This window comes from Podarcis pityusensis (genome assembly GCF_964106645.2).
Source record: "Podarcis pityusensis genome assembly, chromosome: 4".
NCBI lineage: Eukaryota > Metazoa > Chordata > Lepidosauria > Squamata > Lacertidae > Podarcis > Podarcis pityusensis.
This window is the reverse complement of record NC_138027.1, coordinates 46,052,252-46,079,929: the sequence shown is the minus strand read 5'-3', so window position 1 is coordinate 46,079,929 and position 27,678 is coordinate 46,052,252. Positions and strand designations below refer to the sequence as shown.

The 27,678-nt window shown below is 41.0% G+C and overlaps 1 protein-coding gene across 22 annotated transcripts in view; it reads left to right on the top strand.

Annotated features, from left to right (window-relative positions):
- The window catches only part of ROBO2 (roundabout guidance receptor 2), an 835,262-nt gene that overhangs the window by 755,604 nt on the left and 51,980 nt on the right, over positions 1-27,678 (top strand). For 12 of the 22 annotated variants that reach the window (XM_081003977.1, XM_081003969.1, XM_081003975.1 and 9 more), the window contains 3 exons: positions 5,770-5,952; positions 22,211-22,253; positions 23,862-23,989. In XM_081003977.1, the coding sequence (XP_080860103.1) occupies positions 5,770-5,952; positions 22,211-22,253; positions 23,862-23,989 (354 nt within the window). Of the gene's footprint in view, positions 1-5,769; positions 5,953-8,232; positions 8,260-22,210; positions 22,254-23,861; positions 23,990-27,678 lie in introns of all 22 variants that reach the window. The other 10 variants (XM_081003984.1, XM_081003974.1, XM_081003981.1 and 7 more) reach the window with 1 other exon arrangement.

The following is a 27,678-nucleotide window of genomic DNA, read 5'->3' as shown; positions in this document are numbered from 1 at the left end:
ACATGCACGGTGACGTGCCACCACTGTTGCAGAACATCAAATGTGGAGCTTCCTGTCCTTATCACAATGTGGCACAAATGCATGCATTTTGTTTTCATTTTTTATTTTTTTTGCCTTCCTCCTCACCTCATTGTTATTCCAGACACTTCAGGTACTCGTGTCACGTAAAATGTAGTAATTTCTAATGTGACTATTGCAGTAAGGAGGTTTTTTTCGGGGGGACCCAATACAGCTCCTTGCCAAGAGCACAAGGGACCCTACGTACAGCTCTGATCTCAGTAGTTTATCCGCTATACCACACTGAAACCAGGTGTTATTCTGCAATGTCTATATTGCTGAGAGACAGCTCATGCTGCACGGAAACAAGGAAAGTAGCAGCACATGTCATTTGCTTTCAGTCAAGACTACAGCTTCCACATTCTCTTCAGCATTCTCAAAAGTCTTTCTGCATCTACTGTTGGTTACTGCTACTACTATGTAACATGTAACATGGCACTTTATGGAGCACAGTCCCTATGATGAGGACCTACAACTTGCCTGGAAATAATGTTTCCCCATCGTTCAGCCTGGACACTAAGGTCCAGCTCCGAGGGCCTTCTGGCGGTTCCCTCCCTGCAAGGTTACAGGGAACCAGGCAGAGGGCCTTCTCGGTAGTGGCGCCTGCCCTGTGGAACACCCTCCCATCAGATGTCAAGGAAATAAAGAACTACCTGACTTTTAGAAGACATCTGAAGGCAGACCTTTTTAGGGAATTTTTTTAATGTTTGATGTTTTGTCGTGTTTTTAATATTCTGTTGGCAGCTGCCCACTGTGGCTGGGAAAACCCAGCCAGATGGGCGGGGTATAATTTTTATTATTATTATTATTATTATGTCCCAAAACACCCTGAAAATACATTAGATAGATGTTGGGTGGACAAAAGGCCATGCAATACAGTGTATAATACAGTAAGCCCACAACTTATGTGATTTAACTTGTGTGCATTCAGCTTTACGCACTTGACAGAAAATACATACAGAAATTAAAAAGGGAGTATAAACGGGCCAGAGTCTGGGGGGAAAGACTTTGGCAATCCCATCCCCATTGCATCCAATGTGTTTTGATTATATGCAATTTTGATTTCAGGTGTGATTCCCAGAAAGTAATCCCCACGTAAGTTTGGGTTTACTGTATACTGAAAAATGCAAAAGAGATTAAAGAAGAAGTTGAGAGAGAAGTGGCCAGAAGTGGCACGGTAGTTTGTGATGCAGGCATCTTTTTACTCTCTCACCACATCCTTCAAAATTCAAAGTACTGAAATAAGGAGAAGCTATGGCAGAAGGCATGTTAGTAAATGCAAACCATTAATTTAATAGATCATAGTTTTGTGAGGCTACAGTCAAGGAGGGATAAAATCAAAGTGAATCAGGAATAAAAAAGAAGAACCTAATCTGATGGCTCCTCATAAGGTTCTGCTACTTCACTTAACAGTTAACTTGTGCATAGACTCAATCGTTGGTGTAATAATATCAGAAACAGCTGTAAACTTTCACAGTAATAGGTGCAATCAAATCTGATGTGTCTAATTAATTTTTGGTCCAGCAAATTAGTTTTGTTCTTCATTACTCTCCAATGGGAGGAAGACATTATATTTCATTATATTTTGTCTGCTGAAACAATGGAGCGTTGCAGGTCGCACACATACCTCGTCTGTATTTTAATTAGCTGAACTGACAGCATTGTTATAGAAACACCTGCAGTATATGAAGCAATACACTGATACTTTGCCTGGCTTTATAGCTATCTATCTATCTATCTATCTATCTTATCTTATCTTATCTATCTTCTGATTAAATATAATGTAAAGAAATATCAAATTAATGCAGTTTTTCTCCAAATCTTAACACTTACATTAATTCTGTTGAACATCAATGGGAAATGTACATCCATATTCATTTATGTTCAGCTGCTGAAATCACAAAGCATATGTTATTCTGACATTTAAATGAATTATTACTTTTGCTCATGTAATTGCAAGGCACTGAAGGGTAGAACAGGCTGCCAGAATGCTAACTTAAAAGTGTGCTGACCTAATTTGGAAACACACTTTCTTAAGGAAGACCCTGTGGGAGGCTATGCAGTCCTCTAAAACTCCCTTGAAGTTTTTTCTTTCAGCTCTTCAGTTAAATGAAAAGGCATTTTTGAACTCTTAGGGGATGTGGATGGTGCAGTTTTAAGGTGCACAGCACACAGGGAATAAGATGCCATTCCATCACCAGCCTAGCATGGGTGCAGGCTACAGGAATGGGGGAAAGTAATGAAAAGGAAAAGTAATGCTACTTAGAGCCACAGTCACTACTCAGCAGGCTGTCAGGAGAAACCTAATGCATTCTGTAATGTGGACACTACAAATTACAGTGACTTCTTTGTTACAGCCTTGTGCCATTCCCCTTGGATTTCAAGTATTTCCTTCTCTGTCACATACTATAAGCAGGAAGAGGTTTTCTGTTTCCCCTGAAAGGCTTCAGAACTACTTTGTGGATTTGAACCAACAAAGTGTAATTTAGAATCCCATAGTATCCATGCAATGCTGAAGTTGTTTATTTAACACACACTGCTTATTTACCCTCCGATTCCAATTCAGATGTCTGCTAGTTGCCCCTTAGCTTCTTAGGCTTAGATTGCCCTGGGTTGTTTTTTTCCTGTGACATCAGAGCAGTTAAGCCAACTTGAAGTATGAGGCTTGCCAAGCTGCACTGAAGGACATCAGATCAAATTAGCCACATTGTGTTAAAAGGATATCCACAGCCCACAGTCTGTGAACGTACTAGTAGATGTAGCTTCATGACCAAACTTTTAGTTTAGAAAAGTTGTACTTTCATCTTGTTTAGAAAATTTGGCCAAGGGGCCTTCAATTAAAATGTTGAGCTCTGGTGAAGCATCACTGATATGGTTTAAAATTGATAGGGAGGAATTAGGTCAGTGGGAATCAGAAGTGTGTGTTTCCATTGACTTAGCTGATTTAAAAAAAAGTTAAAAATAAAAGGGATCAGTGAAGTATGTTCAGTATATTGTAATGGGCCAATCTAATTTCCTGAAGTCTGTCAGAAACCACAAGTGACTGTATTTTCAATAAATTTGATTTATTTATGCTCAAATACTATGTTTCACTGTGGTAAAACTTGCATACCTACCTCTAGTGCTGAGCCATTCAAAGGACTTTTTTGAGACAATGCATGGAAAAAGTAACATCCCTACTGACAGCCCTATCATATATACTCTGTTTTGCACTAATCTTAGTAAATCACAGTCCTGTTTTGGTGCTTTGGAGATCCTTTACTAAAATGTTTCATATAGGTTACTAAATGTTTCATTCTTCAGCATTCAGCTCCCTTCCCATGCCCACAGAAGTTAAATCTTAAAGTAGGAGGTCATACATGAGTGCAGTTGAACGCTAAGACACCATGTAGCATACAGCCTGCCTTTTAAATTGGTCAATGGCAGGCAATAGCTGAGTAACTGAATATATTGTAGGGACGCAGGTGGCGCTGTGGTCTAAACCACTGAGCCCCTTGGGCTTGTCGATTGGAAGGTCAACAGTTTGAGTCTGCATGATGGGGTGAGCTCCTATTTCTCTGTCCCAGCTCCTACCAATCTAGCAGTTCGAAAGCATACCTGTGCTAGTAGATGAATAGGTACTGCTGCAGCAAAAAGGTGAACACTGTTTCTGTGTGCTCTAGCACTCGTCACAGTGTCCTGTTGAGCCAGAAGTGGTTTAGTCATGCTGGCCACATGACCCAGTAAGTTGTCTGTGGACAAACGCTGGCTCCCTCAGCCTGAAAGTGAGATGAGCACCACACCCCATTGTTACCTTTGACTGGACTTAACTGTCCAGGGGTCCTTTGCCTTTACTGAATATTTCATACTGAGACAAAATTGCAACTTTGAGTACTGTGAAATAGTAGATGGGACTAAGACAAGTGATCCATCCTTTGACAACAGGGTTATTACAGGGTAAGTCCTTTAAAAGAGGCCCCGTGGATACAGAGAACACATGTTCCACGGGGCCTCTTTTAAAAGACTCACCCTTTATAAATGTTATAATTTTATTCAACAAAATGTTGGAAGGTATGCCATCATAGAGTACCATCATAGAGTGGTACTTGATTCCATCATAGAGTGGTACTTGATACAGTGCAGCAGCTAGGATCTTTTTAAATAGTGGCAGCAAGTTAAAGTTTGAGATTGGCAAGTGGAGAAACCTGATATTTCCTTATCTACTGTGGAACAAGCTCCTTCTTGTCCTTTGCAAGTATAATTCATTTATATTTACTGTGTGAAATTGTAGTTTCAGTAAGAATGTGAGGGTTACTTTTGCTTAGACAATATGGAATTGCATTTGTGAAGCTGACACAGGCTGAGCAGGTCTTAAGGATGCATAATCTAATAAAATAAAATGGATGCAGATGTTACTAGGCTTTGATAACCATTTACAGAATGCAATTTTCATTCTCTTATCTGGCAATGAAAGGGTAGGAGTCGGAAATAACACACCTAGCCTTTAGTCATTTGCAATCAGTTTAACAAATGACCTTATTTTTACTTACCTGAGGCTTGAATAAATATGCTGACATAGCTCTGCTTCCTTCCAAAAAATGAACTACAATTTTAATCATTCTGAAAAGGAAAAACATGTTTGCTTGTTTTTCAAAGCAAGGCACAATGATATAACATTATAACCATTTGCACTGTGCAATTATGTGGTCACTGTTTTCACACACATTCTGTAAGATTATAGCTTTAAGTAAGTATTTGCTTCCAAAAATAACAGCAATATGACAGGAAATAAGCTAAGGAGCTCAAGTATTACATAGCTTGGCAACTATATTCCAATAAATTACAGAAATACAATCATTCTACATCAGAGGGCTTTAAATTGTTGTATAATTGGGGATAGCATGCTCCAAAATGCAGGATTATTTTGTAAGGGAAATAATTTATTTTTTGGATTAGACCTTTTAATTACACAATTGTTCACATTCTGTGGCAGAACTTGGAACGGAGCCTAATATTGCTGAGCCATTCAAACGGCTAGTTAACTACAGCATTTGCCAGTTTACAGGCCACACACTATGTCATTGACTTGCTAGCAGATATTTACACTGGGTCTTTGGTTTGTGGCTTAACCCATGGCTACTTTCTCCACTAAAAGGAGGGAAGAAATGAGGCAGAGAAGCAGCAATTTTTCAAACAATGCCAGTCAGCATATTCTTTCTGCTACGTATTAGTTGTGTTGCTTAGTAAAGGTTTGTAGTATTAGGGCTGAGCAGTTTGTCCAAATCATGAATCTAATTGGTCCAACTTGTGCCAAATCCAGATCAGGTCAAGACAGCTACAGATCACGACAGAGCAGCATCAGGTGGACCCAAAATCAATTTGCAGTGATTTGTTTCAATCTACAGCTAGAAAATAATCTGTCTAAAGCCAGGCAGACAGACTCCAACACCATACAAGGAGAACACCGTGGTGAGGAGGGAAGATGAGCCTTGTTCATTGAGAGCTCTAGCTTCCAATCTAGGCACAGAATTTCATCCAGCATTCTCCAACAGTTTGTGGAGAGGGAGAGTAAAGTCTTAATCCAGCAGACCATTTCTGTTGTAAAGTATAGTTACTGTGTGAGAGAATTTTGGCTATTTTCCCCCTGGATTTTAAGAACCTTCATCACCTCTGTCTTTAAGCATCTATAATGTTTGGTGTCATCAGTTTTGTTTTTGTTTTGTTTTTGAGCAGGAAGTCGTAATGAAGTTGTCATCACAGAAAACAACAATAGTATCACTGAGCAAATAACGGATGTTGTCAAGCAGCCTGCCTTTATAGCTGGAATTGGTGGTGCATGCTGGGTAATACTCATGGGTTTCAGCATCTGGCTGTACTGGCGCAGAAAGAAGAGGAAGGGCCTCAGCAATTATGCAGGTAAGAACAAGAGCTGTTTTCTAAACACATGTTCAGTCAAAACATTGCTAGCTCATGAAATGAAGAGTGGAATTGGTGATTGTTGTATGCTTGCTCAGTAATGCTCTGCACCACATTACTGCAAAAAAATTAATATTCCCATAATGAATACATCTGATATATGTAAGACACTCAGGAATCTTAGATGCACTATTTCATTCAGGTCCTGGTGTGAAAAGAAGCGTATGTATTTCCACGTTCAGTATTTCAGAGGATTGTGAAGCTTGCAACATGAACAAGCAAAGTAAAATGGCACCTATTTCACTTAAATTACTTAGAACAGAGTCTTCTTCGAAGAATTACTTCCTTCCATTGGTTTTAGTCACACAGTTTTGAATAATTGTAACTAGATGAGAACCATTATGTTTTAGTTCTTTGAAGCAAACATAATTAAGGCATGATCCAGTCTTATAGTATGAATTGATGAAAAGGAATATAGAAAATGTAGATCCAGTGCATCACATTGTCCCAACTTTGTGTTCACTAAGGCTTCACTGAGCTGGATGGTATTTACAACAGGGATAGCTAACGTGATGCCCTCCAGGGGTGGACTACGACTCCCATTGGCACCAGTCAGCATGGCTATAGACCCAAGATGATGGGATCTGTAGTCCAAAACATCTGGAGGGCATTACACTGGATACCTCTGATTCAGAGCCTCAATCACTTCATGAGTAAGCCTTCCTTTCTCTTGTATTAAATACAACGGTCCAGAGGTATATAAGGCTTTCCTGTTGCATGCATAATGCATTCCATAGCTCATAAAAGAAACAGATGCATAGGCACCTCAAAATCCTTTAATTTTCACCGTGTGAAAATTATTTTGGATCAGATTAAGTTCTGTATCCATGTTATGAAAGCAAAGGCTTTGTAGAATGTGTTCCTCGGAATTTTGTCTCATGTTGAGTAGTAACTTGTTGCAGTGTGGTTCTGGGCGTAAACACATAGTTCACAGCTGTGTTGAAACCAACAGAAAAGCAACAGTTTTTTATTATAAAAACAACCCTTCCTACCTATAGCCCCCCTTTATATATTGTTGTGTGTAGTAAAAGTGCTAGAGCCGTGCTTTCCATGGCAGCTGAATCAGAAACTCTTATTAATGAATCTGCATTTCCATAAAGTTCAACCATCAGTTTAGGTGCCATCTTTTCTGATAAAGAAAATATCTCTAATGATTTATGCACTCAGGGCAATTCAAGCAGATTTACTTCTGGCTGTGTGCTACACAAATCTGACTCCGGAATCCTGTTGATTTCTTATTAATTATATACAGTGCCTGAATGACCACGGTGGTGAAGCTACATTATTCATAGGCTATGCTGTTTGCACATGTTTTTCTTCCTTTCCTTTTAATTAATGTGCATATATATGATGGTAGCTTCTACTTTCTCTGATTATTTTTTTTAAACAAATCACCAAACTCTGTTCAGAAGTTAGATACATCGAGATCAGTGACACTGAAAGCTGCAATGTGTTGTCACCTCCTTACGTTAGACAGCTATTAATAAGACTTTATGGGTTTAGTAGATTCACTATTTTATGCTATATTTCTGTATACATCAGATGTGCTAAATACACATGTATACTTCTTAATTGCTAATGAAATGTTTCATGTCTTCAGTTGTTTGGCCTTTGTGTTATGTATAACAGCATGTTTCTGTGAACAGGCTTGTATCATCTAACAAGATGTGATTTTACCATATATGTAAATATTTATGCAGCAGAAAATATGTAGAAAATTTGGTTTCTAGCTGACAGCCATATCCATTTGTCAGCACCCAAAACTGTGGAATGTCTAAGTTAGAAGGCTCATTGCCCCCAAATAGTTATGTATATGGTACTGGCATTCATGACATTTTAAGTGACCCCCTCAGTATGTGGCTGGCTGCTGTATTGTGACACAGGGTTGTCCATTAATTTTCAAACATTGCATTTGTTTGACAGTAAAATCTCATAAGCAGTTACATTTCAAAGCTGGTCATAGCATCTATGAGATGGATTGCATGTCCATGTTGCCGGTTATTATTCAATATAATTGTCAAAATCGCCTTCCACCTCTTTTCAATCCTTTATTTTTCATGGGCTGCTGGCTGGCTAGTGCTTAAAGCTGAATTGCTATAATCTGCACAAGATTTTGAGCTACATACATAAGTCAATTCTGAAGGGCACTTGTGCCCTTTAATTGGCGCACTTCTTAATGGAGTTTATAACTCACATGTATTTACTTTTCTTGTTTTGCAGTTCAGTCCTTCACCTTCACCCCTGCAGGTACTGTTCATTAGTCTGTCTCTTACCCCAGCAACATATCAGTGCAGCATATAGTGGTTGAACCCCTTCTAATTATTCAGATTATACAAAGACTTAACACTCAAGTGCAAGAAGAAGCACTCTGTCTGCTCATCAGTTACACTAATGTGATATTGACTGTACCAGTGATTCCAGCAGAAGGCTACAAAGTAATAAACCTTTCTTTATAATTATGCATCCTGCCCACTCACCCTGCCCTTCTAACCTACTCTGTTTTGAAAGGTAATTTGTAGCACATTGGTTGAAATAATATATTTATCCACATGAAGCCTTTAATCACAAAGGGCCAAATTTTATGCTTAAGGATCTCCACGCTTAACTTGCAAATTTCTGAAGATATTTACTGATGGTCAGAGAAGCAGAACTTATCCTAGCTTCTTTGTAGATACTTCCTGAACTTGAACATATGCCAGGCATGGTCAGAAATAAAGCCATGCACATAAATTTAATACTCAATACAGGTTGAGTTATTATTAATGCATAAACAGCCCATTCTAAAGCAACATATTTTCACACATTTCTACAGCTTTCATTTAGACCAAACCTATTTGCAAAACAAAACCTTGAAATGACTCTGCCATTATCATTTCCTTAGCAGACCTAACATAAAGCTAGCTATTATAGTTAGTGTGATTAAAGTGATGTGAAAAGTAAATGAACTGTGGCTGAAATGGCAGGTTGAACCAACCTACCCAACATATGCGTGGACAAGGAAAGTAATAAGTACAGTTAAAAGCCACTATTAAGACAAATAGTTATCCTATGGTTTCCACAGCGTGCCTCTTCCTAGTCCACATTGGTTTAGGCAAAATCTCCAAGGTGGCATTTCTTACCCATTTTGATAAGGATATTGGCGAGCAAATACTCATTTGCTATCCAGTTTGCCCAGTTTGACGGAAATTCTGTATGCAATGGCAAGACTCTCAAGATATATTTTTGTTCTGCCAATACTCATCGTGCAGGAATATGATTACCTCAACATCTGCATGATTGATACAATCTGTCAAGCAAAATTTATTGTTAGAAAATATCAGCAGCACCCTTGCCAGCATTAAGCTTGCTCACAAATAAGCACAGTTGTGAATACTTTAGCAGCTACTGTGAAGATGTGAATGCACTTTATTTTTGGTTGACATTTTGACAAATGAAAACAAGATATTCCAAGAAAAATTGCACCAACTGTGTGACCACCTTTCGCCCCACTTCTGTTACACACTCACCTTGATAGGTTTTATCAACCGAAATTCAAACAAATTTCTAGTGACTCAGACTTGGGTCTCCTTGTTTTTCTCAAAACAGGTTCATGCAACAAGAGTGCTTCTTCTATCCCTGTTATAGACTGTTCACCTAATTTGCTGTGTGCACATGTCACATTTGTTGTTCAAGGCATCCTGTTACACCCCTGTTACATATCTATCAGATCACCTTTTCTTAAATGAGCTTGACCCTTCCCTTCCCTTCCCTCCCTTCATTCAAAAATTAAACCTCTTCTCTCTCTCTCTCTCTCTCTCTCTCCTATTTCACCAGCCTTTATTCAACTTATTTAAAACATCATTTTACCTTTCATGTTCAGGCTGCTCTACTCCTGGCCTCTCAGAGAACCCCACCCCTTTTCTGTCTTTGCCAGCTGCTTCCTTCAGCACCTGGCTTTGAGAACTCTCTCTCCCTCTTTCAGTTGCCTCTCTTGCAAAGCTCAGCAGGAGGCCACAATTGCCTGCTGAGAGAGGCAGCTGGCAGGATATCTACCACAATAATTTTGACTTTGGTCCTTGCAGTCCCCCATGACAAGGTATGAAAACACCGAACTATCTTTGCCAAGGACTCTTGACATGCTTGTTTGGTGGGGGAAAGTGTGGGGTCAAACTCTGGAGATACATGAGGCAGGAAAGTATGGAATGGTATAACTGCAGCTGCATATTATTGCATATCAGCAAACCTGCAGGGTGCAGCAAAATGCCATTCTGCATTAGGATCAGTAAATCCAACAGTTTCAATTGTGTTCATGAATACTAATATAAGATAGATTGGAACGTAACAGAAGTTAAAAAGACACTGATGATAGCATAAGATGAGCTGTGCTGGAAGACACCAAAGACCCATCTATTTCAGCATCACAGTAGCTAACCAGGTGCCTATGGGAAGTGTGCAAGCGGGATGTGAGTGCAACAGCACTCTCCCTACTTGTGATCCTCAGCAATTGGGATTCAGATTCATAATGTCTCTGATGCTGGGGGTAGTAGATAGCCTTCACGGTTAGTAGCCCTCGAGAGCCTTATCCTCCATACATTCTGCTTTATCAGTTATGTGCCTGCAATATCAATTTGAAAAGTTTTCAGTTCCCTCTGACTGTTACACAAAGCTATGGCTTTTTATTCATGTGATGTTTGGACAAGGGCACAGATGCACGCATGGAGAGTTACATGCAAACATATACAACTCATGCTACTAGAATAAACACTAATTTCCCCCTTACCTGCAATGAAGGGTCAGCTGATTGGATTGATGGCTCCACCCACGGTCAAAGGCAGGCAGCAATGTTTTGGAATGTAGGGCTCCCAGGATTCAATTCTGCTGTTGCCTTTGTCAGTGCAGCCAGATCACCAACCACCTGCTCCCAACTTCTCTCTTATCAGGCTTACTTCCTCTTCCTCTTCCAGTTCTTTGGAAACCCTCCCCCAACTCCTGACTTATACCTTCTATCTTTACAGAAGCCTTTTTTCTCCCTGTTCCCCACCACCACCCAGCTTCTTGCTTAAAATATTTTTTTTAAAAAATAAAAAACCCTCTCTACCTACGTAATCTTGGCTATCTGCCTCAATGAAGGAAGACAGGAGCAGACCCTTTTTCATCACGCATCTTTGCTCTGACACCCCCTCAGGCGGGTACTTAGCCAGAGAAGCCCAGCATTATAGCAGGCGAGCATAAACAATGGGAAGGATTGCCTATGTGGCAAAAACCAGATCTTCTACTTTCATTTTCAGTGCAGAGGTCTGGAACACCAACAACTTTTTTCTTCAGCTCTTTGAGGCTTCCACATAGCTGCTAAGCCTCTGATTCAGTCCTACACTCTCACCTGGCCTACCAGATCCACGCTGCTCTCCTGAGAGCGGGTGTGTTGCATTGTGCCTATAGTACCTATTAGCCTAACACTCCCAGTGATGGATTCTGCCCCCTTGTTGGTCTCTGGAGCTTATGATCACCCTGCTGGCTGAAAAGCCTCCTTCAAATGGCACCCTTTGGACAAGACAGCAGAGAAAAATCCTCAAGGGAAACATAAGTCCCTGCTTCAGTGCAAACCAAGGAAGTCTAGATGGGCTATATACCTTGAAGAAATGGCTGCCTCTAACCCCAATCAGGCATTTAGGAGGAGAGAGAGGTAGAGGCTCAGGCAGTCAGGACAACCTCCAACATATCCAAGGTCAGGCACGTCCAACTTCGAGTAGGTTGTAATCTACAATCCAATATCAAAAACTGGCAGTGATCTACCACCCTCTGAAGTAATTTAAGTAAAATGAATGTATGAATGGATCTTTATTTCACAGTTACAGTAGTTATGTTTGGATATCATCATGACAGATCCAAATAGTTGTTAGATGGTCAAGTAACTAAACAAGTGAGAAAAGTCAAACTATATTTTTATATTAGTTTACACAGATCTGAGGAGCCAGTCAGAGTGTGCCAGGCTTCTCCAGCTTTCCCCTACTGTTGCTTTAAATCGCAGCTAACTTTGTGTCAGCATTCCCACGCCTTTTCCTCCACCTCTCTTTCCCCTACTGTTGCGTTAAAGCCTTTCCCTCGCTCAAACTCATGGAGCACGAAGGGGGCTTTTTCTCATGTGTTTTGTTCTTTGCCTTCCTCGCTGTTGGGGCAGGGGGCTCCTTTCTTATTCCTTCCGTTGCATTTGAACTAGCAGGCAAGCAGGCACAGAGCTTTTCATTTTCTGCCTCCCCCCCCACATCCCCCTCCCCCCATCACCAGAGCTCTACTCCCCCCCCCCCGAGAGCAGCGCAGAGCAGGCAGCGGGAAGGAAGTCAAGCTGGCTTTAGAAGGAGGGAGGAGGAGGAGCTCAGGCTTGCATGAGACTGGCAGCAGCAGTGACTGCTGCTGCTGTGTCCCAGGCTGTGGAGAAAGGCTTTTCTTTCTCAGATTCAGGTAGATAGCCATGTTGGTCTGACGCAGTAAAAATAAATAAAATAAAATAAAAAACTGTCCAGTAGCACCTTAGAGACCAACTAAGTTTGTTCTTGGTATAAGCTTTTGTGTGCTTCTTCAGGTATCTGAAGAAGTGTGCATGCACACGAAAGCTTATACAGTGGTACCTCGGGTTAAGTACTTAATTTGTTCTGGAGGTCCGTACCTAGAATCATAGAATCATAGAGTTGGAAGAGACCACAAGGGCCATCGAGTCCAACCCCCTGCCAAGCAGGAAACACCATCAATGCACTCCTGACATATGGTTGTCAAGCCTCTGCTTAAAGACCTCCAAAGAAGGAGACTCCACCACACTCCTTGGCAGCAAATTCCACTGTCGAACAGCTCTTACTGTCAGGAAGTTCTTCCTAATGTTTAGGTAGAATCATCTTTCTTGTATCCATTGCTCCGTGTCCGCTTCTCTGGAGCAGCAGAAAACAACCTTTCTCCCTCCTCTATGTGACATCCTTTTATATATTTGAACATGGCTATCATATCACCCCTTAACCTCTTCTTCTCCAGGCTAAACATGCCCAGCTCCCTTAGCCGTTTCTCATAAGGCATCGTTTCCAGGCCTTTGACCATTTTGGTTGCTCTCCTCTGGACACGTTCCAGTTTGTCAGTTTGTTCTTGAACTGTGGTGCCCAGAACTGGACACAGTACTCCAGGTGAGGTCTGACCAGAGCAGAATACAGTGGCACTATTACTTCCCTTGATCTAGATGCTATACTCCTATTGATGCAGCCCAGAATTGCATTGGCTTTTTTAGCTGCCGCATTACACTGTTGGCTCATGTCAAGTTTGTAGTCAACCAAGACTCCTAGATCCTTTTCACATGTACTGCTCTCAAGCCAGGTGTCACCCATCTTGTATTTGTGCCTCTCATTTTTTTTGCCCAAGTGCAATACTTTACATTTCTTCCTGTTAAAATTCATCTTGTTTGTTTTGGCCCAGTTCTCTAATCTGTCAAGGTCGTTTTGAAGTGTGATCCTGTCCTCTGGGGTGTTAGCCACCCCTCCCAGTTTGGTGTCATCTGCAAATTTGATCAGGATGCCCTTGAGTCCATTATCCAAGTCGTTGATAAAGATGTTGAATAAGACCGGGCCCAAGACAGAACCCTGTGGCACCCCACTAGTCACTCTTCTCCAGGATGAAGAGGAACCATTGATGAGCACCCTTTGGGTTCGGTCAGTCAGCCAGTTACAAATCCACTGAGTGGTAGCATAGTCAAGACCGCATTTTACCAGCTTCTTTACAAGAATATCATGGGGCACCTTGTCAAATGCCTTGCTGAAATCAAGGTAGGCTACATCCACTGCGTTCCCTTCATCTACCAGGCTTGTAATTCTGTCAAAAAACAAGATCAGGTTAGTCTGACATGACTTATTTTTCAGAAATCCATGCTGACATCACAGCATTCCTTTCTAGGTGCTCACAGACTGTTTGCTTAATGATCTGCTCCAGAATCTTCCCTGGTATTGATGTCAGACTGACTGGGCGGTAATTATTTGGGTCCTCTCTTTTCCCCTTTTTGAAAATAGGGACAACATTTGCCCTCCTCCAGTCTGCTGGGACTTCGCCTGTTCTCCAGGAATTCTCAAAGATGACTGCCAGTGGTTCTGAGATCACCTCTGCCAGTTCTTTTAATACTCTTGGATGCAGTTCATCTGGCCCTGGAGACTTGAATACATCTAAACTAGCCAAGTATTCTTGTACTATCTCCTTAGTTATTCTGGGCTGTGTTTCCTTTGCTGAATCATTTGCTCCAAATTCTTCAGGTTGGGCATTGTTTTCTTTATCGGAGAAGACTGAGGCAAAGAAGGCATTGAGGAGTTCAGCCCTTTCTGTGTCCCCTGTTTGCATTTCACCATCTTCTCCTCTGAGTGACCCCACTGTTTCTTTGTTCTTCCTTTTGCTACGAACATACCCATAAAAGCCTTTTTTGTTGCTTTTAACCTCTCTAGCAAGCCTGAGTTCATTCTGTGCTTTAGCTTTTCTGACTTTGTGTCTACACGTGCTGGCTATTTGTTTGAATTCCTCTTTGGTGGTTTCCCCCCTTTTCCATTTTTGTACACATCCTTTTTTAATCTTAACTCAGTTAAAAGTTCTTTAGATAGCCACCCTGGCTTCTTTAGGCACCTTCCATGTTCCCGTCTCATTGGTATTGCCTGATGTTGTGCTTTTACTATCTCCCTCTTAACAAACTCCCAGCCATCATGAACTCCCTTTCCTTTTAGTATTACTGTCCATGGGATCTCACCCAGCACTTCCCTAAGTTTTATGAAGTCGGCTTTCTTAAAGTCAAGAAATTGAGTCCTAGTATGCTTGGCTGCTCCTTTCCGCTGTATAGTAAACTTCAGAACTTCTGAAACTCTTCTTAACCTGAAGCACCACTTTCGCTAATGGGGCCTCCTGCTGCTGCTGCTGCGCTGCCGGAGCCCGATTTCTGTTCTTATACTGAAGCAAAGTTCTTAACCTGAAGCAATATTTCTGGGTTAGCGGAGTCTGTAACCAGAAGTGTATGTAACCTGAAGTGTATGTAACCCGAGGTACCACTGTACCAAGAACAAACTTAGTTGGTCTCTAAGGTACTACTGGACATTTTTTTTAATATTTTTTCTTTCTCAGCCTGCGATTGACCAATATCAGTCCCAGGATCTCCAAGTCGATTACGATAGACTTCTTGGACATGTCTGCCCTAGATCATGCGATTAACCCTTCTCATTCCTCCAATGGGGATGAAGATTTTCCAAGCTTTCAGCCTTCTCCTCCACCGCTTTGTTCACAACTGTGAATCCAGTCTGTCTCCTACAGATTGTTCCCACTCCCTCAGCTTTTCTTCCCAAAGAGTGGCTGGGGAAACCCAGCCAGATGGACAGGGTATTATTATTATTATTATACATTTCCCTTTAGAAAGTGGAAATTGCCACCATTCTCTGCTTTCTTCCGAACAGCCTCCACCCTAACACCCTCACCCAACAAGCAGGCACACTCTCTTCCATTCTCTCCCAACCAGCTTTCCTTCCTAAGGCCACCTCCAACTTCCACTTGCAACAAGAACTTGGGTCTTCCCTCCTTCTGCCCTTCCTTAGTGACCACAGGGGAAAAGCTTGGCACTCACACAATGTACGTAGAGCTTCAAAAGTCTACATTCAGTGAACCAAAGAGCTCAGATGGACAGTTTCACTCTTTGTTTCATTCCATCTCTTCTCCTTAGGGAAGAAAGTGATTTCTGCCACTCTAGCTAGATGGATAAAGGCCTGTTCCTGCAAAGCTCAGGGACTTATTGTCCCTTTGCACATCATAGCTCACTCCTCTTGTTCTGCAGCTCCCTGCAGTGCATTTTCAGTTAATGCTGGACTGCTGGAAATATGCAAGGCAGTCACCTGGTCCTCCCACAGCACCTTCATGAGACATTACAAAATGTTCTCTCCCCTCCATAACACTGCAGCCTCTCTGCTGTCTGAGATTAGGATAGCTCTGGTATCTCCCAATCTGCTGACCTTTCATTGAAGGAATGGGAAAAGGTATGATTGTATCTACCTGAAGCATAGTTTTCCATTCCCAGTGAAAGGTCAGCAGGGCCCCACCCTCGAGGCTAGCTCCTTCCTTTATTTCTGGGATGTAGGATATACTTTTCTCCTTCTTAATGTCTGTCTTTCCCTTGAGCTTGGAGAGTTTGCAAACTGAATCCTTGGAACCCTACACCCCCAAAACATTACTGCCCGCTTTGGGCCATGGTCGGAACCAGCAACCCAATCTGCTGACCTTTCATCGTAGGGAATGAAAAACAACACTTCAGGTAGGTATAATCGTGCTTGTTATGTTTTTCATGGTTAGTTTCCGAATTCTCCTTGTGCAAACATACACTGCAGGCTTTAACATGGTTGAAAGAAAGGTGAGCTGACAGAAAGCACATACCTCTTTTCTAGGCAGATACCAACTTTTCAGATTCCATAAGAATGATAAAAAAGAATCCATTTTCTCAGGTGAATCCTTCTATGCTATGGAGTACCCCATCACATTTATCCATCCTGTGGATAAAAAATGCTTCTTATAAATTCATAGAAATCCATCTACTGAAACAGGAAAAATGTAATGCATCTTTCATCTGGCCTCAGTTTCCTAAGTGTGTGTGCATCCATTTGCAGGAATGCAGACATGTTCCTCTAACTGCATACACTATCAGCCTGAACGAAAAACCATACATTTTTGCTTATAAATACTAAGCTTGGGGATTAAAGATTGTTGTGAAACTGAGTAAATAAAAACAAATTACAAATGGCAAACTAAACATTTCACGCGCAAGTCCTAACAGTGGTAGATTATTATAAATTATTTGACAGAACCATCCAAATGCAGGAAGATTTGATAGAATTTTTATATGCTGATTATCTGTTCTGAGTTAATGCTTATTAAAAGAGGATTAATCTGTATTCATATTTGAGGAACAGCTTATCAGAAAAAGGGAAGAGACTTGGCTGGCAACATTAAAGTTTTCATTTGTACTAGGAAAATGTGGCCCACTAGAGATAGGCACACAGAAAGCTTTATTTCCTCAAAATGTCAGCTGAGTGTGTTTTTCTATTTTTTGGTTCTAGCCTGCATGAAGATTGGGTTTAACCTTGCCAGATAGTATTTGTAAATAGTTCAACTAGTACCATAGTATCTTTGTATACTGTAGGTATATGAGGGTTTTTTTTCAATTTTTGTGTGAGGCTTAATTGTGCATGTTTTTGTATAGACCTTGCAACACAGGTTAACAAAGATTCTTCAAACCTCTCTCATTTCCTCTTTCAGTACATCTTTGTGTACGTCATATTTTTAAAACGTGTTCCTCCCTTTATATTCTGCAGATTTTTAAAGAATCTGTATAAGATCCATAATCATATAAACAGTTTTTAATTTAAAAAATGCTGCTTTGTGATAATAGATGGAATTTGTCTTTCATCTCCTTTTCAACTTTCAAAATGTCTCAGCAGTTTTTTGAAATTTAGATCCCTGAATTAAATCAGCTTTGCTGATCCACCCCCCCCCCCCCCGATATGTCTGTAAGGACTGTAGTCTACTGTATTCAAATATGTTTCCCTTCAGCATTTTAGGCGTGTTTTGCAATTCCAGAAATCAAACTGCAGGCAAAAATGCTGACACAAACATATGGTAACAGTGATAAACATAGTGCTTAGTTTGGCAGACTAACTATCATTTGTGACTTTTGCTGCCTTTTCCACAGAATGTTGATCCTTTCAGAGTGATGCTCTCTTGCTGGCTTGCCCAGCCATTTTTATTGTGGATTGTATGAAGCTTTGGGAAATAAAATAACTTAAATAATAAGGGAGGATATTTTTTGGAGGAGGGAGACATTTATTGCAATATTATAAACTTATTATCCTTTGACAATTGTCACTCTGAGAGGATAACAGTTGTCACTCTGAAAATTATATTAATTTCCAGAGACAGATGTAATAATGAAGCAGCATCCATTCTTCTGTGGTTACTTCTCCTTATAAATGTGTTCCCCAAAGGCTGTAAGATAATTCCATAAGAAATGCAGCTACTGAAAACAGATATTGCATTATAACCTCACCATATGAGAACTATTTATAACACCCAGCAACCATTAAAAAATCATAAAGAAACATGACTTTGTTTTTGATGGAGAAAATAACTCCAGCAGTCAGAATGACAACCACATCGGTCCAGTTCATAGAATCATAAGAACATAGGAGGTCTCAGGTTCTTATTGCCAAGGTATTCTCTTCTCACCACTCTGCCAACACTCTTTACTTTACTTTCGGGATTGCCTAACTGTGCCAGTATAAGCCTACAGAAATCAGACTGCAGGGTCAACTCCATTCCTCCTGTCCCCTGCTATAGTACTACAATCTGAGTGAAAGGAAAGCTCCTGTAGCTAAGCATTCTGTCCAACTGCTTGCTTTGTTGCAAAATCTTGGCTGCTATTAAGAAGCGGACATCATGTCCCAGAACATAGAGAATGGGGACAAGATGGAAAGTGCTATTTAGGAGCTTCTCATGTGACTGAAAGTTTGGCCGCCTGTATTAGGAATACTTTATTTTTAATAGCCCTACTAGTGAGCAAAAGGGGAACATAATCCCTCTATATCTGACTCCTTTCTTGGGGGAGGGGGTAGGATTAAGCTCTGAAGAAGTGTTAATTGTGAGCACCTGCTTACATAAATGATCATTTTATTTTATTTAAAAAATGGTATTACATTGGCCAGTTTCTATTCTTCAGGTACAAATGCTAGTCTTCAGAACAAGTTACATGTTTATGTTAGAAAACCAGCAATTTAAAATTTGAGATCTGGTGGCCTAGAATGTCTCTTGTCAACAGTTTTTGCCTCAGTTCCTCAGACTTCCTTTCCAAGAAGGTTAATTCAGCCACAGGGATCCTCTGTGGCATTCCAGAGTGAAAACAAATGCAAAGAACTCATTCAGCTTCTCCATAATCATGTTTTCCTTCATTAGTACATCTTGACTCCCTTGTCATCTAAAGATACAACTGCCTTCCTAGCCAGTTTCCTCCTGCTTTCAAAGTGTTTAAATAACTTTTTTATTGTGGTCCTAAGGTTTCTAAAAATGCCCTCCCTGAATTTGCTCATTTTGTCCCTTATTATCTGTTTGCATTTCTGTTGGCAATGTTTGTGTTCCTTTTTGTTCTCTTTATTTGGGCCAGACTTCGATTTCTGAAGAAAGGCTTCCTGATCTCTCATAGTTTGCTTGTTAAGCTTGCTGGTAGTCCCTTGGCCTTGGTGGTACCTTGCCTGACCTGTATTGAGGCTGAGCTTCCAGTATTGTGGTTTCTAATAACACCCACACATTCTGAAGATATTTGACTTTACCTTTCAACTTCCTCTTTACCAATCCACTCTTCCCCCCTTCACCCTGGGAGTGGGATACTGCTAGGACGTCCTCATTCCCAGAAGGCCTCATCCCTTACCTCACTGCCTCAAGAGAACAAACTCATTGCACGAAGCCTATCCCCAGCAAGCCATTTGTCTGTCACACTTTCGGCATAGTATTCGGCATAGTATAAACGCAATTATAAGTCTTCAATTTAAACTTTAAAATGTAGAATATAAGTGCTCGGTTTCAAGTTTCAAATTATGTTTGTAAGGTTATGGAAGAAGATGCAGAAATGAAAGTGAGATATTCCAATGTAGATGTTAGTCACACATTTTCTAACAGCTACAATGCCAGCTACAAATAAATAAACTTGCACCCATTGTTTCCCTGCAGATTGCTGTACAATATCCACCCAATTTCGCTTAAACTATTTTAGCATGTGTTATGATTGTTTAGTATATTAAGAAGCATTAGAATGCTTGTGTATACTTTGTATTTAATATTTTATACACTTTCACTGTGATTAGCATTAATTCATTTCCAAATAGGTAAAGCATTTAATTTGTGATATGCCTGTTGTGATTTTCTAGCAACCATAATTGCCCATACAGTGGTGATAGGCAATTAATCATCAGTTCCTAAGTTCATTCTATATGGGATCCCAAAGGGATCCTCTTTGTCTTCATTGTAGTTGAACGTGCATTGTGAAGCCACTTGTGGAACTGATAACACAGCAAAAATGTAATGTATCACCAGAAAGCTGCAGCTACCCTGCTTTATATGTCAGTGTCTTTGCTGATCATAGCATTTCCATCTTGATGCTGTACAGTTGTTTAACTGAGATTGCGGAGTGTATGGCAAGAGATCAAGAGAAAGCTGCTTTGTGTTATAAATTTTGAAGTGTTTCTGTATTAATGGAGAAGCATTTTTGTGGAATTTTCAGATGCATATGATCTCCCAGGATGGTTGATCATTTCAGTTAATCCTGTGAGTTGCATCAAGCATCTCATGTGGTGCTTTGTACAAAAAGACCAGTGACTATACTCCAACATGGATTGTGGTTGTGTGATGGTTGAAACCAGTGTGGTATACTTGATGAGATCATTTGTTTTAACTGGTTTTGATTCTAAATTTTAAATTGTTGTAACCTATTCTGAGACCTGCTGGTAAAGAGCAGGTAATCATCACCACCGCCATCACTACATTTTGATGGGTGACTTTGCTCACTAGGTGACTTTGAACTCAGGCTACCCCAGCCAAACCTATCCCACAGATATAAGGGACAAAATAGGGGGGAAACCAATTTTATCCCCTTTGGATTCCTGGTGCAATGTTACACATGTAAAGCTCTCCCATGTCCCTTACTTTCTCAATCTCCTTCACTGGTTTTCCAAACTTTCTTCATTTTTTTGACAGCTAGCACTGAAATTCCAGGGTTTTCTTTACTTTGTGGTATCTCTTGGTGGATGCCAGAGGTTGCATCACTTTAAGTCACAGGAACACACACAATTGTCATTTGAGAAGATAGTTCAGGGGTTCCAATATGTAAGCTTTAACGACATTAGGTCCAGTCATGACCGACTCTGGGGTTGCAGCGCTTATCTCGCTTTATTGGCCGAGGGAGCCGGCGTACAGCTTCCAGGTCATGTGGCCAGCATGACTAAGCCGCTTCTGGCAAACCAGAGCAGCGCACGAAAACGCCGTTTACCTTCCTGCCGGAGCGGTACCTATTTATCTACTTGCACTTTGACGTGCTTTCGAACTGCTAGGTTGGCAGGAGCTGGAACCGAGCAACAGGAGCTCACCCCGTTGCGGGGATTTGAACCATCGACCTTCTGATCGGCAAGTCCTAGGCTCTGTGGTTTAACCCAAATAGCCACCCCCGTCCCAAGCTTTACCCTAGCCTTTACCAACCTGGTGCCCACGACATGTTTTGGACTACAACTCTTATCATCATAGTCCAAACTATCTGACAAAAGCTGCTGTATGTTATGCAGAACACTGATACTGTGTCTGGCCATACTATCCACTGTACTGTACTGCTTTAAACAGGACTTCTTACAACATAGAGATTGTCACAGTTATAAGCAATGTAAGACCCTAAATTTATAACAATATCTTGTTGTAAGGTAGGTGCGTTTAGACTATGTTTGAAAAGTATTCATAATTGTTTGAGATTACAAGACTGATCTTGGCAATTAAGAGTTTACATCATTGTTTCTCAAACTTGGGCTCCCAGCTGTTGTTTGACTACAACTCCTACTAGTCCTGCTAGCTAGGAAGTATGGCTTTGGTTTTACATCATTCACTCTGTTAAGAACACTTCAGGCATGGATAAAAGGGGTTAGAATATAAAATGAGAATGTATTTTGAATATTTTTTTCTCATTTCAGTTTCCTCAAATTGTTCACTTTTGTTCCTACTGTAATGATAAGCAGATCCAGGTCATTGTTAATTACTTATTAAAGTACTAACGTTCTAAAGAGAGCACAGATTCATTTTATTTAGTTTGAAGATATGAAGGTAATGTTTTCATTGGAATCTGCATGATTCAGGGGTCTCTAGCTTCATACGTTTTGAAGCCAAAGGTCTATTGATTTGAGAATTTCCCCCCAAAACCCATAATATCAAGGGATCAGAAATAAGTTGTCCTGTGGGACTGTGACTGAGAAAGATTGATTTAAATCAATATTGTCTAGAGAGAACTGGGGGATATGGCAATTTTTGCTTTCCCACCTATACTTGATTATATTGTCTAACACATTATATTGTATATTGTGATATGCTTGATATAAATGACTTACTATGCCTAACAGACTTTTCCTACTCTCTTATTTATGAAAACCCACACCAGTTACTTTCCAAAGAGGAGATGGGGGACTTATGAGCAATGGAAGGTATGTCTGCTATTGAAAAGGTCATATTCAGTTTCAGGTTGTGTCATATTTAAGCCCCATCAGATTTATTTTTTTATTAACTAAAAAAAAAGAAAGACAGACTACTACATGATCAGTTGTTAGAGTGACAATTCTGGGAGGAATTAAATGGCTTAGACCAGATTTTAATGATCTGTTGTACACTTGAGGGGAATCAAGTCCAGATGTTTCATATCTCCCAGATGCCCAGGAAGAAATTAGTAGAAAGTATCAGAAAGAATGTGTTCATTTGTTTTCAGGATGTTTATTGCATTAATTAGGCATTAGTAAATGAAGTTGCTGTTGTTTAAGACTCCTTATTGGCTCCCACTAAATTGCTGTGAGTGAACAATTACACACAATCGATCACAAAATAAATGATTCAGGGAAGATGAATAGGTTGTAGATTGATAGGACTAGATTCTACAACTTTGGCTACTCAATTGAAATTGATAAAAGTTGATAACAGAGCCATATATCCTCATCTATTTTCTCTATGCCAATATGGAGATTGTAATTAAGCTCTGGTAATAACTTCCAATCTCCTATTTAATCAATATCTGTGTGTGTGTGTGTGTGTGTGTGTGTGTGTGCGCACACACACACACACACACACACACACACACAGATTAGGCCTAATGAGAGTTCATAGATGTGGCAAGAATGCTGCTAGATCTTCTTATTGCTGTTTCCATAGAAACCCACATTTCTCTTAGGGATTGTGCCAGAAGGGATTCATGGGGGGTGGGAAGGGATACAATAACAATAACTGTTAAAAAGGAACATAAAAGGAGCCTTGCTGGATCAGTCCAAAAGCAGATCTAGACCAGTATCTTGTTTCCCACAATGCTGTTTGTTTACACGTACTAATAATCAAGTACAGCTTCCGACTTATTTGTTTAATGTGCTATTCCCCCACCTTTCTCCTATTCATCTCTCCCAGTTTTAGGAACGTGCCCACTGAGCCAAATTCTAACGTCTTAATGACTAGTTCCTTTCAGATAAAAAGTGCTCAGTCTTCAGTTGTTCTTCAAATTATATGAACATGAAAGTCTGTTGACACAGATAAAAATGCTGTTTTGAACTTTTCATTAATCCCACTCAAACCTACTTGCCTTTAAAACCACGCAAGGCTGCTCAAAGGAAGAGCTAGCAGCTTGTGGATGACAGACATACATTTGGGATGCAGGAAGTGAAGGAATACTCACCCAGAGTCCTGGAAATGGCTGATACAGAACAGTCACTTTGAGTGATTGTTCCCTTGAGGTGGTAATTTATCATTCATCCCTAGTTTAGGATCCTTCAATGGTACAGCCTATTCCTTATTTTGAAATGAACTACAGAATTCATTTGGATTCTAGCAGACTTGTAACTGATTCCACTTCCACATACAGTACTAATTTGTGTAAAGCTCCAATTAACTGTGGAATCATTTATATCAAGAAAGCCTTCACAATTTTAATATGAAATAAATTTTAAATTATATTTTAAATTATATTTTTGTATAATATGAGAGATGTATAACATCTCTTCAGTTTGCAGTTGTAAAGAGTTTCTCACAGATGTATTTCGATGTTCATTTTTCTTCAGTCGACCAGGCCTGTTAAATGCAAGTGACCCGAGTTATCCTTGGCTAGCAGATTCTTGGCCTGCCACCAGCCTGCCTGTAAACAACAGCACTAGTGGACCAAATGATCTTGGAAATTTTGGACGTGGAGGTAGGTTTGTTCATAGTGCTTTAGCAAAAAAATAATAATAATCTGCAGGACTATCCATTCATTTTTTACATGAAATGGTATTTGAATACATTTGGAAATATAGATAACTAAAAGGAAGAACACCACATAGCAATAAAACAAGACCATCAATTAAGAAAAAAAGGAAATCTACATTTCCCTCTGAATATTAGTGTTTAGGGGGAGGGGTTATGGACATGTGTCTATGGTTCTGCAAAGTCTTCCTTTTGAATTTACTCCATAGAACTTGAGTACTGTTTCTAAACCAGATGAAATAGTTTAGCAGAATGACTATGCTATTTTAATGTGCTTAACTGTTTCATAAGATGCTACACATTCATTATATTGGGCTGTATCCTGTGCTGCTGTTGCACAAGTGAAACAGGTTTTGGGACACATACCATCCAAAACAGATTTTGGAGACTTGCAGGAGAGAGGAATGGAAGATGAAATCCTACTTTGCTTATGCAGAACTGAATGTGATCCATTGAATTGAGCTTGAATCCTCTGGTAGTCAGCCGGAGAAGTTGTTACAAGTGTGTACCTAGACTCACCTTTCCACAGCCAGCACTCATGTATGTTCGTATAGACACTGCTGAGAGGTTTACGATCTTCTGCTGGAGTTATGGCATGCACTTGTTATAGAAGGAATAAGGAAAGCTTGGTTTATTATATAAAATAAGAGTAACAGTATATAAATGCTGTTTCAGACAGCAAAGTTACAGTCTAAGTAGGTAGCAAATTCTACAATATAAACACACAATATAAACACACCTTCATTAAAGAGTAAAAGAGCATAACAATTTTGCCGTAAAGAAGTGCCGTAAAAATAGGTGGGGGGGGGAGGGGGCAGAAGGAAAATATACCTGTCCTTAAAGCAAAGCAGAAGTGTGCTGAATCGTGGAGAGCGCTGGGTAAACGCTGTCATGTTGGACCTGGAAAAATTAACTAACCTTTGAATCTAATGGGTTTTTAATACCTTTTTGCCAAGGCATGCCAGTGGAGAGGGGAAAGGGCTGTGAACTGAGTAATTTTCTACAATTTCCATAGTTCCTTCCAGAATTTCCTGCCAAATCCTCACCTTGAAAAATGGCTAAAGCTGGCCATCCTGTTTGCTTAACAAAAGGGTGAAAGACTTTGATATTGAACCATTATCTGAACCTGGGTATCCTTGTCTGCTATCTGCTTTCAAATCACCTTACCGCTGAGGAGCTGAGTATCCTGTATTTGAAAACTAAATTTCCATGTGTTAATCTTTAGGTCAGTTGAGGGTGAACTCAGGATTTGCCCAAATGCCCCTTTGGCAAAGGGCTGGAACCAGGATTGTTCCAGGGTCACCAAAGCTCATAATGGAGAGTGTCATGTCATATTAGAGCTATATCAATCTTATACATCCCACATTCGACAGAGGTAAACCATACCATAAGTTCAGATTCACATACGCCTCTTCACAGAGTTAGTTTGGATGATCCAGAGACTTCCACTGTGGGAAAGGGACTTCTGGAGCATTTGAGGACCTGCTGTGGCCAACTGGCTACACACTTTGAAGAGAAAGTCACTTGACATCAAAGTGATCTTGACTCTGAACTTCTTGCAATTCCAGTGGCAGAGTCAGTGATGGAATTGATTTCAGCTTATGCAGTCAGTTGATGTGGACCAGGCACTGGCCGCTATACCCGCCACTTGACTCCTGCCCCTTCTGGCTGATTTGTTACCAGGCCAAGTTCAAGGTGTTACTATTGGTACATAAAGCCATTAACAGTTTGGGACCAATTCACCCCTTTTGTGCTCACTCGACTGCTTTGATCTGCTGAACCGGCACCGTTACAGGTGCCACACCATACTTGTTCTGTACTTGTATGAAATTGTTCTTTAAGTGTGGCACTACCTGCACTTTGGAACTCCTTGCCTATTGACATCAGGCAGGCACCTTCACTGTATTTTTTCAGCACCCATTTAAATCATTTTTGCTGCTATAAAGCAGTATATAAATTTCGTTAAATAAAATAAATAAATGTAAGTATTAAATTTGCATTCCCCTCTCCATCAAACACACTCCCCTGCCCCATGCTACTTCGTTGCCCCTCCCACTTAACATTTATGTTGGGTTTGGAACTTAACTGGTTAAGTTGTTCCCATGATGCCTCAACATTCTGACGTCAGCTTTCGAAGCTGGGAGGAGCTGGGAGGAGTTACGTTCAGTTCCCCTCTGGTCTTTGAGGGAGAAAGACGCAGGTTTGTCATGGCTGCGGTGAGCCCAGGGATTTCCTGGGGAATGTCGGAATAAAGAACTGAAATGGACAAACCTGGACTCTGTGTGTGTTTGTCTGAAGCTAAGTGAAGCTACGTGACAGTTTTCACCGCTGTGTTCAACTCTGCTGAGGCGTGACTGAGAGCTCAGAGCGGAGGCGTGCCGGGCGGCCATAAAGAGCTAATTGAGGATCGCAAATCAATTAGCGGGGGTCACGTCAAACCAATAAATCAATTCCACAGGTTATGGACCCTTAATCACCGATCGTAAAAACTGTCACAGGAACGCTTTGAAGTTGCGGTTCAGAGCAACGGAAGTGCCGGAATGCGTTTGAAGTTGCGGCAGGAGGTGGTGAGATTTTTGCCTGTTGCTAGGAGGCAAAGGAGTAGCTGCGGAGCTAAGAGAGCAGCTGGAAAATCGTTTCTCCACGGAGAAGGGAGAGCCGGAGAAGCTGAAACTGATTGTAAGTAAGCTTGGGCCCCTTGGGAGAACGGAAGACAATGGCAGGCAGCCAGGTCTTGGAGGACATTGCGTTTGAACAGCTCACTCTAAGAAGTTGAGCAAGGGCTGTCTGGGGATGTGCTGCGTTTGCTGTGAAGCTTCAGCAGGAGACCAGAGCCCTGGAGAAGTATTGAGAAAAGCCTAAAGATGGCCGGTGCCCCTGTTCCTGATGCTTTAGCCTCAAGGAGTGCTAGTGAGCAGGTCGGGGGGGCGAAGGATTCCAAAGGCCACTTTCAAAAGTTTTCCACTGTACCTGCTGGAATGAAATGGCGGTTCAGAGGGGGCGGAGCTGGCAAGGAGTGCTTTTCCGGAAGAAGGAGAAGGAGGCCAGCTGGGAGGAGCCCCGGGCAGTGTTTTTCCACTGGAGTTCGTGGTTGCTACGTGTGTAATGCAACGGGACACTTGCGTCGCTGCTGCCCATGGAGAGCGGAGACAGCTGGGCAGGAAGGTCCCAAGGTCAACCAGCTGAGTTCTCATGGGAACCAGTCTCGGAGAGGAGGCCAGCGTGGGAACGCAAGGGAAAGACGTGGTTCAGACGCTGGGGAGGGTTGTTTTCTTATCACTGCTTCTATGGCAACTGTGAAGAACAACTCCAGCCAGGACACGGTGACGCGCTGGGTTTTGAATACTGCTGTTGGTCAGCACCTGCTAAGCGAGCCTGCTGGCAAAATGCGGAACTGCAGGGCTGTTTCAACTGGAGCAACTGTTATGTTCGCTGACGGAACACGAAAATCTGTTTCTGGTGTGGCTAACATGTTTTTTTTCTCCTTTACAGGAGGAGCTAGAGGTCTACGTTGTGCCGGGTCTGAATTGTTGTTTGTTATCTGTATCAGCTCTAATGAAGCAGGGATACAAAATTTGCTTTGAAAATGACACCTGTTCCATTTTCAGAGGGGGGAAACAAGTGGCCAACGTGAAA